We start from the raw sequence: 16,765 nt of genomic DNA, 5'->3' as shown, positions 1-16,765 counted from the left end.
ATAATAATAATAATGTAGTTGTTTTAGATGCATCTCATTGAAACTTTGGGAACTTTTTGCAGAATCCCCTACATGGGGATTTTGGGCCAAATCCTATTTGAATATAAAAACAAATGCGGGAGTGATCGCGAGAAAACCATAGAGAATATACATGTATGTAAAAATAACATACACCTGTAGACTGGTCAGAAAGCGATTTACTGGTTTGCATGTTGGCATGATGTTTTGCATGTTGACGATATCTTCACTATCCACCGTGCACATTGTTTAACCGCAGATTACCGATGGTAATTTGCCCACGTAGTGACCGCGTCTCGTCGCCGCCCCTGCAGTGAACTGCGGCTGGTCCTCGTGGTCCGAATGGGGGGAGTGCCTGGGACCGTGCGGGGTGCAGAGCGTTCAGTGGTCATTCAGGAGCCCCAACAACCCCAGCAAGCACGGAGACGGCCTGCAGTGCCGCGGGATCCACCGCAAAGCGCGCAGGTACCGTGCAGCGTCGCACTCTCCACCCACCCACCCACCCACTCCCCCACCGCCCCTCCTCTCCCTCAATTACTGCCACCCACCCACCCAAACACCCACCCACCGACCCACCGACCGACCCACCCACGCCGCCATTACCACTACCTCCTCCTCCATCCTCATCATAAACCTCTCTGGTCCTGGACACTGAACCGTAGGGTCACGTGCCACCCCAAGTCTCTCACGTGTCACCTCAAGTCTCCCAAGTGTCGTCCCAGGATAAAAAAGGCTTTGGCCTCAATAGGATAATTAGCCTATTTTAACAAAAAAGAGTATTGTAACGTGAAGTTGGAGTACGGTGCCTGCAAAAAATGCAGATGAGACATAGCTAAGCAACCTATTTTCTGTACGACCAGGTTTGCAGCAGGTTCCTGCTACGGATCTTGTCCAAGTTCTGATTGGGTGCTTGGTGGGTGTCTTAGTGTCTGGCTGGATGGTGCCGCCATAGTAGAGCACTTGACTCAAAATTGGAATTGTCACGAGGTCAGGTCTGGGTTGAAGGTCACTCCAGCCCATCATTAATCTGGGCTTTGGAAAATGAGTACTACTTTGTGGGAGTCCCCCAGTTCTTGTCCTGTGGTTATACTTCTCCTTGCCATGGGAATGTGGAATTCCCATATTCAGCTCAGGGACACCCAAAACAAATGAGAACGACCTATATCGCTTCTCTGAGCAAGAGAAGGCCCCCCGACTTTTGGCCTCGCGACCGATTCGCGTGCGTGAGCCCCACGGCAACGAGGAACGACGCACGCCTTCGGCCGGGGGTGGCGATGCCGCGGCGTGACGCCGGGGGCCTCGCCGTGCCCACACAGGTGCCAGACGGAGCCCTGCCGGGAGTGCCAGGAGGAGGGCGTCCGTCACCTGGTTGGAGACCTCTGGCACGCGGCGCAGTGCCACCTATGCCAGTGCCTGCCCGACCTCACCGTGCACTGTGCCAAGTTCTGCCCCTACGCGGCCACCGGCTGCCCCGAGGTGAGGCCCACTCGGAGAATCTCCGGCAAAGTCGCGCGCCGTGTCCTTCGAAATTGTGTCACTACAATAACACTTGTCAACAAAAAAAAACATTTTTTTTTCTGGCCTGGACTTTTGCAGCTGTTTTAGACTAATTTCAGGGTGCTGATTCCAAATCTGATCTCAGATTTTCTCTATCACATCTCATTTTATGCTATCGGCATACCCCATTTTCATTGATTTTACCCGAAATTGACTCTGTCACTTATGATTGCAAGTTGTTGCGAGTCAGTGACTGCTTTAGTGTTAAAATATGGTGCTGTATTTTTAGGATAGTGTGTTTATAATACCATTTTATGTAGATATCCACATTTATTTAATATTTTTCTTCTGCAGTTTTTATTGAAAATGCAATATTTGATATCTCAAAAACCTGATGTGATAGACAAAAACTGATGCCAGATTTGGAATCACCACCCCTAAATTACCTTAAAACTGTTGGAATACCTTATGCCAGAAAAAGTGTGTTGACCAGTGTAATGGGTGGAGGCAACGGTAGACGTTTGGAATTACTATGGCTCATGCCACTGCTGGCAGAAAGGCCTCGAGGGAGCTCTAGAAAACCCCTCTAAAGGGTGTTTTAGTCTTCCATGCAGGGTGTACATCTTTGAAGGAGTGGAAGTACCCGCTCTTTAGCCCACCACATGCAGCCTATTTTGTGAAACTCAATGATAGTATTTAACAGGTAAAGCCTACTGAGCTATTCGATCTTTTTCAGAGGCGAGCTAGCCACATGTGATAACTCATCGAAGTGGCTGATATCATCATATAATGTGGGAATTTATAGTCGCAGCATGATTCTAAATGTGGAGCAAAATCCACGCCACCACAGGCAGAAAGGACACGCGGACTCGAACTATGCAACAGGCATCGTCAGAGTCTGGATCGAACCCACGGCCTCCCGCGTACCATGGAAGAGAGATAACATCTCGACCTCCTGCCGATCAATTAACTGTTACAATCATAATCAGAGCTCAATTTCTCACTGAGTATGTTATGGGTTACCGGTAAGCTGGAATAGACGCATGTTTAGTCGTTACGGCCATTTCAAGACGTATACTGGATGTGGTGTTCCGGGTCGCTGACTCTGACATACTCAGCTGAAATTGAGCTGTGGTAAAAAAAAACAAAATTATTATGCTGAAGTGAAAGTTTGTGCCCTGAGTTTTGCAACGTTTGTTTTTCAGGGCATGGTTCTAATCAAACAAGAAGATAAGTGCTGTCACTGCACGCCCAAAGGTTTGTAACATCGCAAGTCATGCTCCTCTGACGTATTTTGGCTACCAGGTGCCACTGTGGCAGATATATTTTTAGAATTGTACGCAAGTTCAAGTGTGGGTTGAGGGGTTGACTCAGCCCGTCATCCCTCCAGGACCATTAAATGCGGAACACTTTTTGTAAAGCCAACAATGGTTTACTCTTGTGGAGAGAATGACCACCATTATAGCAATGTGGAATGTCCACCAATTTTTCAGGACCACCCCCCACCCCCCCACCCCTGCCCCCCCCCCCCCTCCCACTGGCGGAGATGAGTGCCGCCCCATTATCATCTGACTTTCGTTTAAGCACTGAGACACGTGCCATGTCACATGGCGGGCGGGGGGGGTTTCAAGTCAAGTGCCCTGTTTTGTGTCTCTCATCAGACTCGGATGGTTCAGCGGCGCAGGGGCCCACTGGCCTTCCGGACCACGACAGGAGGCCGCACCCATCGTGGACAACACTCGAGCCTCTTGGTCCCAGCGGTGGGCCCAGCCCCGGTACCTCAGCCTCTTTATCATAATTATAATAATGCCGTTTTTTTTTACCCCGGAAAAAGAGGCGTCACCTTGTCTCAAAATACCTAAATTGGGATTCTTTGCTACATTTCATGCATCGTTATTCCTTACAGAACACAAAATTACACATTTTTCACCCCTCTTCTCATGTGTATCTGTACAAGGGTGCCACCATCTTTTGTCACGTGGTAATGTCTGCCATCTAGTAATACAATCTGGGAAAAAAAATGATGCATAAGATAGAATCTTCACGCCTCATCCACAACACATTGTTTACCAAAAATCGCACAGACAAGGGTTACCTCACGAGACGTCCTTTCGGATCTCTCGTAGAGCAGCGCAACCCTTCGCGTCACAGAACGGCCCACGGAAGTGGACTTCACAGAGCTACCTCTGAGATCCCTTCCAGCGACATCTGTTCCACGCGCAGCAGGGGGCGTCACTTGTTCATTCGCCAATGAAAACGCCCTCGCACGATTAACCCCGTTCGGCATCTCGCGCGCATATACTTCTCTCCCCGGGCAGATTTGTGCTACAATTCTCTGGGAGTATCCGACCTCCCGAACAGCAGCTTCTCGGCCTCGTCGAACCAGCCGGAGAACCCCCCGCACGCCGCCAGGATGGCGTGGATGCCTCCGCCGCCGGCGGCGGCAGCGCAGCACGGGAACGTCTCGGTGGGGGCACACGGCGTCGGTGACAACCCCGAGGCGCCGGGGCCGCTGCTCCCGCCGTTGAGGAGGGTGGCGCCGAGGCCCGGCTCCGAGGTTTTTCCCTGGGAGCTGCACGGCTGGAGCCCGGCTCCACGCGAGTACCCGGGCCTCCAGCAGAGGGCGCCATACCTGCAGATCGACCTGCGGCGCCTACGCAACGTCACGGGTGCGTTGAGGGTTCTGACCTCGAGTTGTGCGTAGGATGTGGCACAGCCGCACACAGATTTGGAGTCGAATAGCTTGTGCACGTGTGTTTCCGTGACTGGAACACCAAAAAAAAACCCTCAACTATCCAATATGCACAAGCGTTCCTGAGCCATTGATGGAGATTCTCCATTTCTATGGTGGGAACCAGTCTATCCATAGTGAAACCACATAAAACATTCTCACCAATTGCTACAGCCTCACAGATTGTTACTAATTTCATTAATCCCGGAGGTTTTCATTGGCTGGTTGTTAATACAATCTCCTGCCCGCCCCCCCTCCCTCCTCCTACAGGACTGGCAAGATGCGAAATTGTTGTCGTTTAAGTGCCAGGCTTGCGGACCTAATGAACGGCAGTAAATAAAGTGTACGTGCCTTGTTTCATTAAACATTCATGTCGCCGCTTTAAAGACTGTCCCACACTCTCGTGGCATCCACTCCCTTACCCTCGAAATCTGACAGAAACCACATTGCAAAAAAAAAACTGCATGTTGCGATTGCAGATGGCATGATTGAGCGATTCGGTTTATAATTGGAATGCAGGCACAAGGTGTGATATTGTACCCGTGACAACCCTTGCATCACCCAGGGCAGATTTGCTGAGAAGCCGCATTGGATTTCATGCTACGGTCTGGTGGATGAATCTCTTTGGGAAGCCACAGCCATCTCATTATGATTGATCTATGAAGCATCCTGCACACGTTGCCCGAGACAGAGAAACCCACGGTAGAGTCTGTACCTTCACGTACACAATGCAGCAACAAGGTTCTACGTTGGTGTGGAGATGGAGCGGTGAAATCAGATCACGTGCAGCTGCCAGATGAATTACTACGGTGGTGTGACGTTAACTACCTCGCCTGGTATGGAGGAGGACGTGGGTTCGATTCCGACCGTGACGCCTGCATATTTTGAGTTTGCATGTTCGGCCCGGTTTTTCCTTCCGCATTTAGGAACTATCCATTTAGAGTATTTGGCTGCTGCAAATAAATGTCCACGTGACGATAAACCCCTTCGTTGAGATTTTATTTGTGGCCAGGTCACTTCTGAAAAGTATCCATGTAGCTCATTGGGCCTTAGCTGGTAAAATACAATTGTTTAGTTTACTAACACTACAGAATCACGAGAGAAGGTCACAGCGCGGAGAGACCTGCATGCTGCAGTGGATTGATCGTGACTGATGATGATGATGATTTTTGAGGTGTGTTAGGAACACGACACCATGGATATGATGATGAACAGCTTAATTGATTGAAATCAATACTTACACTCATCGCGCGTGCATCTAATTGAGTGCAAGCATGCATTATTTGAGATTTATTCACGTTGTATCTAATGCTGCTGCCACGAGAGGCCCCTGCTTTGACCACATTGATCAAATACATCAATTGCCTCATGGATAGAATCTTGAAGCGAATCGCCACCGTTTAATCGCGACAATCCATCGAATTGCCAGTGGGACACATCGACGCAGGCCCACGTACGCGTCACCGCAAGGGGATGCATTGGTTTTCGGGACCTTTCATTCATGCAAAGTTGAGTGTGAAGCTCTGCGGGGTTCGCCTGCCCGAAGGCGGTAATGCTCAGTCTGCTTTAGCAGCTTATTTACGGTCATCAATGAGAAAGCAAACCCCTCATTAAATCCATCCCGTCTTCACATTACCAGAAACGGCTCAGTGGGTAATCACTCCCAAAATATCTCCCCCGATACTCTCTCGCCGCGATAAGAGCCGGCAGGAGCGCTGGGGGAATTCATGCCCAATTAATACGCTTCATTATTATCTACTTTAGTAATTCGCTAATATAGCATTCTTAAGTAGGCTTCCGTGAAAGCATAACCTGCGCAGTATTGCATGAGGCCGTCGTGCAGATATCCGCGCCCGCAGTTTCATTCAAAGTCAAACGTTTACACTTTAAGCGATACAAATCTGTCGCCTCGTAACTCACGGCGGAACGCAGCCACCGCGAGGTTGCGTTATATAACCTCGTCCCAAATATTTCAGCGGCATATTGCAAAACCGTGGCGCTTACCTGTGCACTCGTGCTCACAGCGCGTGCTTGTGAGTGCGAGGTAATGCAGCTGACACGCGGAACTTTGCTTTGCAGCTGCGCGCATTTGAGGGGGTGGGGAGGGGGGGGTTTCTTTTCCACAAGACCACCTCTGTCTGATAATTGATTCCAGGGCACAACAGGGCACAGGCCAGTGGTGAACTCTGACCGAAGCACTTTCTTGTTTTTTTAATCCGGCACCTTTTCTTTTGCAGACACGGTTTAGCTGTTTCCCTCTTCATGCTAAATGTAACATTGAAGCACCCCAATTTTTCGTTTTCCCCGTTGTGCTATGGGCGTCACGTCATGTTTACGAAGTGTCCTTTCAGATCCTTGCCAGAGCAGTTGGCAAACCTTCATGTTAGGGAATGGCCCACAGAAGCGAAAATCACAGAGCTACCTCTGAGGTCCCTTCCAATCGATCTGTGGTCCGCACGCAGTCGAGGGCAGCATTTTACCACCTGCTCTGTATCAATGTTCATCGCATGACAGTAACAAACAAAAAACAACGATATTTTAATTTTGCAGAACCAAATTTCATATTGTGTTTTTGTGGTTGTTGTTGTTGTTGTTGTAATCATTGGTGACCGGGCTGAGATCAGGTCCACTACACTAGAGAACACGGTTTAATCACAGAGCGGCTGAAACCTGGATTCAAACCCAGGATCTCAACGGTTCCAACTCGACCCTTTGACCTCTTGAGTCACCCGCTCCCCTCCGGTTGCCCTCTTTAAACGTTTGCTTAGTGGTTTTAATTTGTGGCAAAAGAACCTTTGGTGTGACAATGTGTTGGTTTGACCCTTACTTGACCCGTGAAGAAATATAATTATGCTGTCAGCGGGCTCTTACGTGCCGTTAAATCGGGAAATGTCACATGCGATGTTAGTATGCGAGTACGTTTTGATGTGCAGTCTGTGCGAGTTGTATGTAGTGCACGTGAGTATGTGCGTGCGCCTCAATGTGTGGAATATGCTTTGCATAATTAAATGCTGCACTGGCAACTGCGGGGTTGTGCACGTGGGACCCATTCTTCTCTGAATGCCACGAGACGCAACTGTCCCAATCCCCTGCAATTTTACAGAAAAAGTTGGGGTGCATTTAATTACACCGTAATCAATTATGCATGGGCGTGATCCCGATTTTTAACAACTTTATTGACACCGTTTGGGGTGAATATTCGTTTTCTAAGCGCGTTATGGTCCTAAGAATACATACGGTCGCCGTTTTCTTACGGAGATTCACCCGCAGCGAATCCGGCAGAGTCTCAAAAAGCAGGCATTGGGGTGAAGACACGGGGTGAAATTATGCAACTCGGTGCGATTGCCACCACTTCATGATTCAGTGACGACAGACAGGGCCAGTGAACTCGATGGGTCATTACAAACCATTGCCTTTTGTCGCACTGCTGTGGCATGACACCACACAGAGCAACGACACTGCATTTCCCCTGGTGAACCAGCCACACACAGTTACGCAATGAGGAATTGAGTTACAGAATGGATCATGTGGCGTGTTTGTATTTGGACGGTCTTAATTAGCAGCATGGAGTGTTGGTAGTTGTCAGGGCAAAACGCGTTCACATGTTTTCAAATTGTCCTTTTTTGCATGGGTTATACCTTCAAGTTTTGGGCAAATATTTGATGATTTCAGAGATGAAGATTCCGATCAATTTGTCTGATTTCCGATAAAAAAGTATTTTAATAGCGATACCACTTCACACTAAAGTTTTTTCTCACGTTAGACCATCTTCACGAGAGTTACAGTGTACTCCCCCCCCTCCCACCGCCACCACCAAACCATCGTGGACAAACGAGCTACAAGAGAGCGCTCTCCGTGGGTGTGACGTGTGACGTGGCCAGGTGTCGTGACGCAGGGCGCCGGAGCGTTCGACGCCTACGTGTCGCGGTTCCAGCTGCAGTTCAGCTCAGACGGACAGATCTGGGTGCCCTACCAGGAGAGGGTGAACCTCTCCTCGCCCTCGCTCCCCAAGGTCAGCGTCGACACAAAGACAGAGGTCAAAGATGCCCTCCCCCGTATAGCCTTAACAGGCTGTCGGGGCGAGCGCTGTTAGCGAGCACCTGTGAAAAGGCCGGCACGGCACACGAGGGGGTGGGTGGCCAACGCCACCGCCTTTGTATCCCCAGCGGCGGGTTGTTTTTTACACACCGCACCAGGTATTTATTTGAGGCTGAGTCGACCTAGGGAGATGCCCAGGACCGGTTCAGATAATCTTCACTGGTGTTAGCCGTGAGCGGGAATCGAACTCGGGTCGCCGGGTTCGTAGCGCAGCCTCCTCGGGCTCACGCGGCGGCCGCTGGCCCTGAAACACACTCGGAGCGAGTGACGTCCGTTTAATCTGTGTCCACGTTTCAGCCTGGTTAGTCGGGTAGCTGCGGGTACTAATGATTTATCGATTCGTCAATAAAAATCTATATTCCTATGCTCTCGATCCATATCGTGCTGTGTATACGGGTGGGTTTGTGCAGAATGTAAACAAATTGTATGAAAAATTCGCAAGTTATATCATTGCCCAATTCAAGAAGTGTACAATTTCTTGTCTATCACACCTTCAGTAATGCTGTTTGCTACCGTCTACTCAGTGTTTTGGGGGCTCTGGGCATTTTGCTCAGCTAACCGTGGTACAGATAGAAAATCATATGCGCGAATCATGGGCCCGAATAATCATGACAATTAGTAAAAGGAAGTTGGGGATAATTGTTAGAAGTCTAGTGGAAATGTGCAGCGTACATTTCAGTGTGTGTAAACAATAGCAATGAAATACAATCATCAATCTTAATTTTATATGCTAACCTTTTTTTATAGCAAAATGCTTTTCATGCGCTGCCCTCCGCTGTCTGCAACGCAGCTCCCGCAGCCTATACCACCTTTTATGCATGGTGGTCACCCATCTGAACACTATCAGCACCACCGGGATCTGACGAGTGCGAACACATTCGGGTTGATTTGGTCATTGGCCGATAGCGGGGCAGCTCACAGCGACAGCGACCTTTAGTCTTGTGCCGGGCACAACAATTCACTCCAACCGCCCCCCCGCCTTCCCCGGCGTATGTCCGTCGCCAGGCGTTTGAAGGCAACGTGGACGAGGGAGGCCTCACCTACAACTACCTGCTCACGGTGGTCACCGCCCGCTACGTGAGGATTCTGCCGCAGGACTTCCACCATGGCATCTACCTGAGGGTGGAGCTCCTGGGATGCCGTGACGGTACGGAGCTGAGATGTGGGAGCCGCCTCGACGCGACGTCGAACGAGAGGATGCGGGGGCGTGGCTTTTGAGCAATGGCCTGTTGATATTTGGCGGGTGCTCTTCAACCGCGAGGCGTACGGAATTTCACGGCGGTGTCGCGGTTAGCGCACTGCGCTACGAAGCCGGAGACCAGAGTTCAACGCCCGCTCAAGACCAGTTCAGTTCATTTTGAAGTACCCTTTGAGCCAAAAACCAACAAAAACAACACCACCACGTCTCATACGCAACAAGTCACAGTAACATAGATAAATAGTGAGCAGTAACAGCGAATTGGTCTTGGGCCTCCCCTAGGTCGACTCAGCCTTAAATTGGTACCTGGTGCAGTGTGTAAACATCAGCGCTGGGGAGACAAAGGTGGTCGGGCGTGGTGTTGGCCACCCACTCCCTCAAGTGTCATGTCAGCCTTCATAGGTGCTCGGTAACAGAACTTGCCCCAACAGTTCTGTTAAAGACTATATGGGGATCTTTGTCATTGTTTATAAGAAAGTTCGAAACAGGTTCCCAATGCTGAATTTGGTATTAATCGTCATCATTGTCAAATATAATCATCATAAAAGACTGAGCAGCATTTGTCAGCAAGGTAAACCTACTATTATCCTGCAAATATGTATTTATGCAACGTACTGAAGCGGCAATAACATCGTTTTTAAAACACAACATTCGAGCCCTGCCAAGCCAAGTCATGCATTTTTTATTACATTTCTGTTGTCGAGTCTAAATAAAGTCACAATCTCGCTGCTCAAAACGAGCATCGGGGTGGCACCAATCTCCATCTGGCAGACCCGGCCTGTTATTGACAAGATGACCATCGTTGACTACCCACAGAGGGCTGGTCCAGATCGAACCCCCGATCCAGACTTGAACTCAGGGCAATGTTGATTGCGGGTCAAGTGCTCCGCCACAACGCCACCCAGCCAGACACAAAAGTTCCCAAGCGGGAGTTCGCGAAGGGTCCCAGGCAGGCACCCGGTGCACACACAATCCTACCACATTCCCATCCTCCTCGTTGTTTTTAGAGAATTTCGATTCATAATCGTGACCCACGCCCTCTTACCACAAAGCCACCTAGCCAGATGTTACCGAATGCGCGGTACAACAATAATAATAAGATAACAAACGCTCAGTGGTCATTGTGCGAGGCCTCCTTGCGGAGTCAATGACGTTACCATCGGCGTGGTTTCCGGTTCGAGGCTGGACAGGTGAGCCGACGGCTCCGCACGGCCCCCTCGCCACGGACCGGCCGCGCCTGCTCCCACTCACCCCGAGCGGCCACGACGGGCCACTCACCGCGAGGCCCCCGCGCCCGGGCCACCGCTGCCGCGAGGGCCAGTTCGCGTGCCACGGCGGGGGCTGCGTGCCGGCGGGGCCCGGCGGCGTCGTTTGCAACGGGGTCAACGACTGCGGTGATGGCTCCGACGAAATGTACTGCGGTGAGTGTGGCGTAGGACGCCGGATTTAATCGACGCAGTCGTTGAACGCGGCGTGTTCAGCGAGGCGAGGGGGGACGCGTTGAGAATCGTTAGCGGCCCGTCGTTGAGATTCATCAGTTGCTTGAATGATTTTGGTGTGATCCACCAGCCGCACGTCCAAAGAAGTGGATTGCAAACATTGTGCACACCGCAATGCCTGGCTTAATAGCTGTGCCTAAGCAGGTGTTTTTTTAATTATATAAATTGCAAATTCCAGTCATAGGTGGGGGATGCATCAGCCCATCACCGTTCCAGGGACAATAAAATTAGAACCATTTTGGAAGTCTAAACTAGTTTTCCTGTGATTAAACTACTCGCCATGGGTCATCATCAGTGGTTGACTTATGAAGGCAACATTCCTCGCCAAAAGAATGTGTCATTTATTCGCAATGTTTGCAAGTCAGTTTTTGGATGTGTGGGTTGGTCGATAACACCAAAATGATCACGTGTGAAATTTCCAACCTACAGGAACCATGAGATGGCCAGCAGATGGCAGTGTAGTGAGCAGGTTATTAATTTTTCATTACTGTCAATAATTTTGATTGTTATCCCCTTGCATGCATTTGTGAGTGTATTTATTTACACCCACTTACTCAATAACACACGTATGTACAATGTACAACATGTATGTGCAATGTCAATTGTGGGAATTATTTCACCGTACTTCACCACGCCGGTCAGTGCAGGTTGATGAAGTGGTGGAGGCGGGAGGGTGGCGAACGGTTGAGACATCTCTCCTCAATGACGTTAGCCACAGGCAGAACTCGAACTTAAGTTGCCCGGGTTGGCGCAGTGCGCTAACCGCCGTGCCACCACTCCCTCCGGCCACCAATGAATTTAAACAAAAACTCCCCAATGTAGAACCCTCACGTGACACCCATTCCGCTGCACTCGCCTTAGGTTCCGGGCTCCGTCCAACCATTGGGCCCAGGCACGGCTGCCCAACCGGGCAGTTCCACTGCGCGGGAACGGGCACCTGCGTCCCCGCGTCGTGGCGCTGCGACGGGCACGACGACTGCGGCGACGGCACCGACGAGGCCGGATGCGTTCCCGCCGGTGACAGGTGGGTGGCATTGGACTTGTGTGCTCACGGCACTCCAAAAGGGAAAGGCCTTGACTGGGAGGAGCTCTCTTTGACACGTCCCTTTGGTTGCAGAGGTTGTTTCAGCCTACTCATTTTTGGGAAAAAATTGGAGTGCCCCACATTTTACCCCACCGCGCACGACTTGCCGATGGACTAACTCCACCGTGGCGTACACGTTTATACCACTGGGTGGACAGAGGCAGTGGGATTTAAGAAGCAAAATCTAATTTAAATGGCGGGTTCATATCTGTGCAGTCTCTCTGGTCTAAGACCGTCGACCTAGTACACTTGAGAACTTGGTTTTGTCAGAGGCCATCACCCGGATTCAAACTCAGGGATGTCAGCATTGCCAGCTCAGGTGTTTCCACCCCTGAGCCACCTGGCCACCTCTTATAACCTCTGCTTATTATAGGTACTGCATTGCTGGATTCTTACGGGTGCTTGTGCATCTTTTATTTCTCAATTTGCATTTTATTGGCTTCATAAACGTCTCAGTCTCTGCCGGGTTCGTTATTATCCTCTCCGCTTTTCGTTGCAGCTCAACCCAAGTTGGCGCCACCACCGCGTCATCTCACGGCGACTTTGTCATGAGCACCCGGGCACCGCCGATTACGAGCACCGGTGACTCGGCGGTGTTCCCACCGTGGGTCGGACCAGGCGGGGTGACGGCTCGGCCGCCTTTGTCTTCCGTGACTCAGAGAATCTGGACGATGGGGGGCTTCTCGCCCGGCATGCAGTGGCAGGGCAAGACTAAACCGGGCCCCAAGGACCACGAATCGGTAACGCACTCCCACGCCCGGCTCAGTATCACCAAACCGCTCAGCATCACAGCGCGGTTACTGCGCCCAAGCGTGGTTTACGGTTCGGGCCGCGTGATCAGCACGTCTTCTCTCAAACTTTCGCCACGCAACTACTGCGGGCGTCTTCGCCGGGCGGTTTGTGGATATCCAGCACTGCGGAGGCGGCAGCAAGGGTTGGTCAATCGCCGCACAAATGTTGTGAAACTCCCTGCCCGTACGCGTCGGGGCGCCATACTCCGGCTTGCCAGGAGAAGGCGGTGCAGCAAATGTGGACTCTCATCTGCTCCGCCCGTTTGGGATTGAGCGTTGCCCCCTCGCACACATGGGTTTTGTCCGGGTGTTCCGGTTTCCTCCCACATGTTATTGCTAATTAATTGGCCGAAAACGCCTTAATATATAGAGGGACACGGAGCTCTGGGGATAATTTTGCGCCTGCTGACTGCAAGGCTGCTGCCTTCCCGCTTGCCGCGTCGCTGAGTCATTCTTGTGCGGCGCGCGAAAAGTTAAAATTATTATCTTCAGGAGTTGAATTACACGGTTACAATGCAATGCAAATTTGCAAAGTGCACGTGTGTGGCCGTATTTCAAGACAATTTACGGAAGAGGCAGAGTGGGGTTGTGTGTCATGGGTGGGGCACTGGAAAGCAAGGCTTGTGATTAGGGTAATGGGGCGGGTTATTTATTATTTTTAATATAAGAGGAGAGGTTTGGGGGTTGCGTCAGGGTGATGTGGATACAGCAAGAGAAAGAAGACCGGTACAGTAAAGGTGAGAATGGAGAGGGTGAAGAAGAGGAATGACTCAACTCTTGCAGCGGACACAGCGGAGGAAAACGATTGACTTCACAACAGCGTATTTTATTAAACGCATACAGCATGGACACAACCGTCTGAACCCTAAGTGGGCCTTTGTACAGCCAATGGAAAAGGAGGGGTGGGTGGGGGGTGGCTGTGATTGTGGCTATCGATAGACAAATATAATTTTGGGGAGGGGGGAGGGCCCCTTAAACAAAAAACACCAGGCCTTTGCACTCAGGTGCATTTGCACGCACGGAGAGACACACAAGCGTACATAAACCGCTGCCTTCAGCTTGTGAGTCGTGTGCACGAGAGACATTCGTTTGTTCTCGTGGTTTTTATATATATATATATTTTTCCCCCCCCCAAACAGACTCATCTCTCGGTCAGCACCAGGAGACCTGGCGTGACAAGCAAAGACATTCTGGCTCCCCGAGGTAATGTGGGCCCAAACAGGCGCGCGTTTACGTTGCGCGGAGAAATTAGGACGAGAGAGCGGTGACGGAGTGGCCGTCTATGCCCGGGGGGGGGGGCCCTTTTCCGAAGCCGACGCTGTGAGTGGTGCAACAACGTTAGGCGCAGTGGGTAATTGGTCATTGTCAGGGATGCTTCGGTAAAATAAATTGATTGCGATTTATATTCTTGGTTCTTTCGGTAAAGTCACGTAGAAGGGAAATAATAAAATCATATAAATATAAAACAATAACAATTCTCACGACGTTTCGACTGCAACACAAGCAATCGTCATCAGGTGTGAAATCCACAGAAATAAAATTTTCTTTCTATGGGTGATGATGATTGCTTGTGTTGCAGTCGAAACGTCGTGAGAATTTTTATTGTCTTATATTTATATTATTTTATTATTTTATTCTCTTCTACGTGACTTTACCGAAAGAACCAAGAATATGAATCCCTGCAGTCACGAAAGCTTTAAATCAACATTTGATTGCGATTTAATTTACTTTCGTGTATTGTGTTGCTAACTGAAGTCCTCTCCCTGTCAGTGCCAACTGCAACTTTTACTCTGCATGTCCTGCTTGATGGGTGGCCGCTCCTCCTCTTCTGCTTCTGCCCTGGCCGTTAACATCAATTCCTCCCGTTCGAGTTCAGGCTTAAGACTTCTCCTCTGCATGTGGCTGTTTAAAAATCTCATCCTATCTTTAGTGCATGGTAAGATTGTTTGGCTTTGCCACCACTCCCGCCCCCTCTTATCAAATCCCTTTGTTTATGACAGAAATTCTCATTTTATCTCCCCGCTGCCCACTCTCAGAATTGGAAGTTTCCACTTGCACAGCATTTTTTTTATGTACCATCCGACAGATGTGTAGCAATGCATCGATTCATGAATTATGAGTTCCTACGCTCACGATACATGCATCGAATTGTGTTTGCTATGAAAAATTATTTCCCTTTAATGGTAAATTAATTGCGTACGGTAATGTAAAAAGACACATTTTCGCAAAAGGGACGAAAACAGAGCACCAATATAAATGATACGGTAAAAATCAACGCATCACAAACGTATTGATTCTTGAGTCGGGATCATGACCCCCGAATTTGTGAAAACGCAATTGAATCGCTGGGAGTGAATTGTTGTCTGGATGGTGAACTGTTGCGTGTACCAGACTGCCCCCGTGCTGCCCTTGTGTGGACTCCACTCCGTGTGCGTGTCTCGTGCAGAGGGCTGCGATTTTCCACTGGGGCTGGAGGACGGCAGGGTCCGTTACCAGCAGCTCAGCGCCTCCTCGCAGAAGGAAAGCAACACCCCGGACGCAGGGCGGCTCAACATCATCCCGAACATGTGCGTGTCTCACGTCATCCCACACGTCCCTGCGTGTGAACATCATCACGCGTGTCTGAATCTCGCAACAGTCACAAACTGCCACTGAAACTCTCACCCGTGCCTTTGTTACATCCCGGCTCGACTGTTGCGACTCTTTTTTCTACAGCCTCCCCACACACACACACACCCCATGTCTTAATTGCCTGATGATCCAAAATGCCCCTGCCAAGAATTCTCACTCACACACACAAATGAGACCATATCATGGCAATAATCCGTTCCTTCTGCGGGTTCCCAATCCAATCCCGGGTCAATTTCAAGATTTCTCTCACAAACTTCGAGGTCCCCCATGCACTCACCCCTACCCACTTCCCCCCCCCCCACTCTCATCTCACTCTACCCCACTCCAGCCCACACACTTCCCCCACTCCTCATCTCACCCTACCCCCCTCCATCCCACGCACTCCCCCTGCTCCGGCAACAAAGGCTTTCTATCGAACCCCCGAGTCAAAGTATGCTCAGTGGGAGATCTCCTTTGCTGCCCCCATAATCTATAAGCCGAATTTCCATTCCCTAGTCATCCGTGCCATTGACTCCCTGCTATTCAATTCCGGGCTCAAGAATCTCCTTTTTACCTCTGCCCGTGACTGACTGCGTGTCTCTCTCCTCTAGAAAACAAATATGCCCACCATTTTTTGTACAGCATCTCGAGATGAGGCCTTACTTACATTGCTGTGTATATATATACATATATATTTATTTTTTACAATGTACAGTGTCTTATCATCATCCAACATATGCCCTTGTCTCACGTCGCGAACGCTCACTCCCACGCGTACGTCTTTGTTTTCTTTTCCCTTTGTGATGACTTTTTTACGTTCTTCTTTTGCCTAAACATTCGGAGGCTTAACCGCGACGGCGCTCCTGATAAATGTTTATGGACCGGTGTCCATAAGCTGAAAACGTTTCATGGCCGTTTGTCTCTTAAGTGTAATGTTCCATGTCTGGTTGCTGATTCATCCAGAGAAGTGCACTTGTGCTTCAGAATTAGAGGTGTATTTGGTGGAGGGGGTGGGTGGGTGGCTGTCAAATCGACACAGCCAATCGTCGGGCAGTCAGTTTCGCTCTATAATCTTCGGTGGATCCCCCGTGCGTCCTTTGAAGAACAATGAGAAATGACCAGCGAAGAAATGCGCTCACGAATTAATCTCTACTCCCATTGCAGATAATGAATATCTGTAATGTCGAACTTATTTCGCACCGCACACAGCCAACCATGCTATGGAGGTGGGGGGTGATG

At 50.0% G+C, this 16,765-nt stretch overlaps 1 protein-coding gene across 1 annotated transcript in view; it reads left to right on the top strand.

The window, feature by feature from the left end:
* Nucleotides 1–16,765, top strand: part of LOC144953166 (SCO-spondin-like) — a 187,033-nt gene that overhangs the window by 47,289 nt on the left and 122,979 nt on the right. Inside the window, exons 38-49 of the mRNA XM_078883760.1 lie at nucleotides 333–483; nucleotides 1,335–1,494; nucleotides 2,721–2,772; nucleotides 3,177–3,290; nucleotides 3,834–4,184; nucleotides 8,128–8,258; nucleotides 9,350–9,491; nucleotides 10,724–10,963; nucleotides 11,903–12,065; nucleotides 12,625–12,865; nucleotides 14,056–14,119; nucleotides 15,363–15,483. Coding sequence (XP_078739886.1) covers nucleotides 333–483; nucleotides 1,335–1,494; nucleotides 2,721–2,772; nucleotides 3,177–3,290; nucleotides 3,834–4,184; nucleotides 8,128–8,258; nucleotides 9,350–9,491; nucleotides 10,724–10,963; nucleotides 11,903–12,065; nucleotides 12,625–12,865; nucleotides 14,056–14,119; nucleotides 15,363–15,483 — 1,930 coding nt within the window. The remainder of the gene's footprint in view (nucleotides 1–332; nucleotides 484–1,334; nucleotides 1,495–2,720; nucleotides 2,773–3,176; nucleotides 3,291–3,833; nucleotides 4,185–8,127; nucleotides 8,259–9,349; nucleotides 9,492–10,723; nucleotides 10,964–11,902; nucleotides 12,066–12,624; nucleotides 12,866–14,055; nucleotides 14,120–15,362; nucleotides 15,484–16,765) is intronic.

Source organism: Lampetra fluviatilis, chromosome 1 (assembly GCF_964198595.1).
Source record: "Lampetra fluviatilis chromosome 1, kcLamFluv1.1, whole genome shotgun sequence".
NCBI lineage: Eukaryota > Metazoa > Chordata > Hyperoartia > Petromyzontiformes > Petromyzontidae > Lampetra > Lampetra fluviatilis.
Note: the sequence above shows the minus strand (reverse complement) of the source record. Positions and strands in the feature narration are given on the sequence as shown.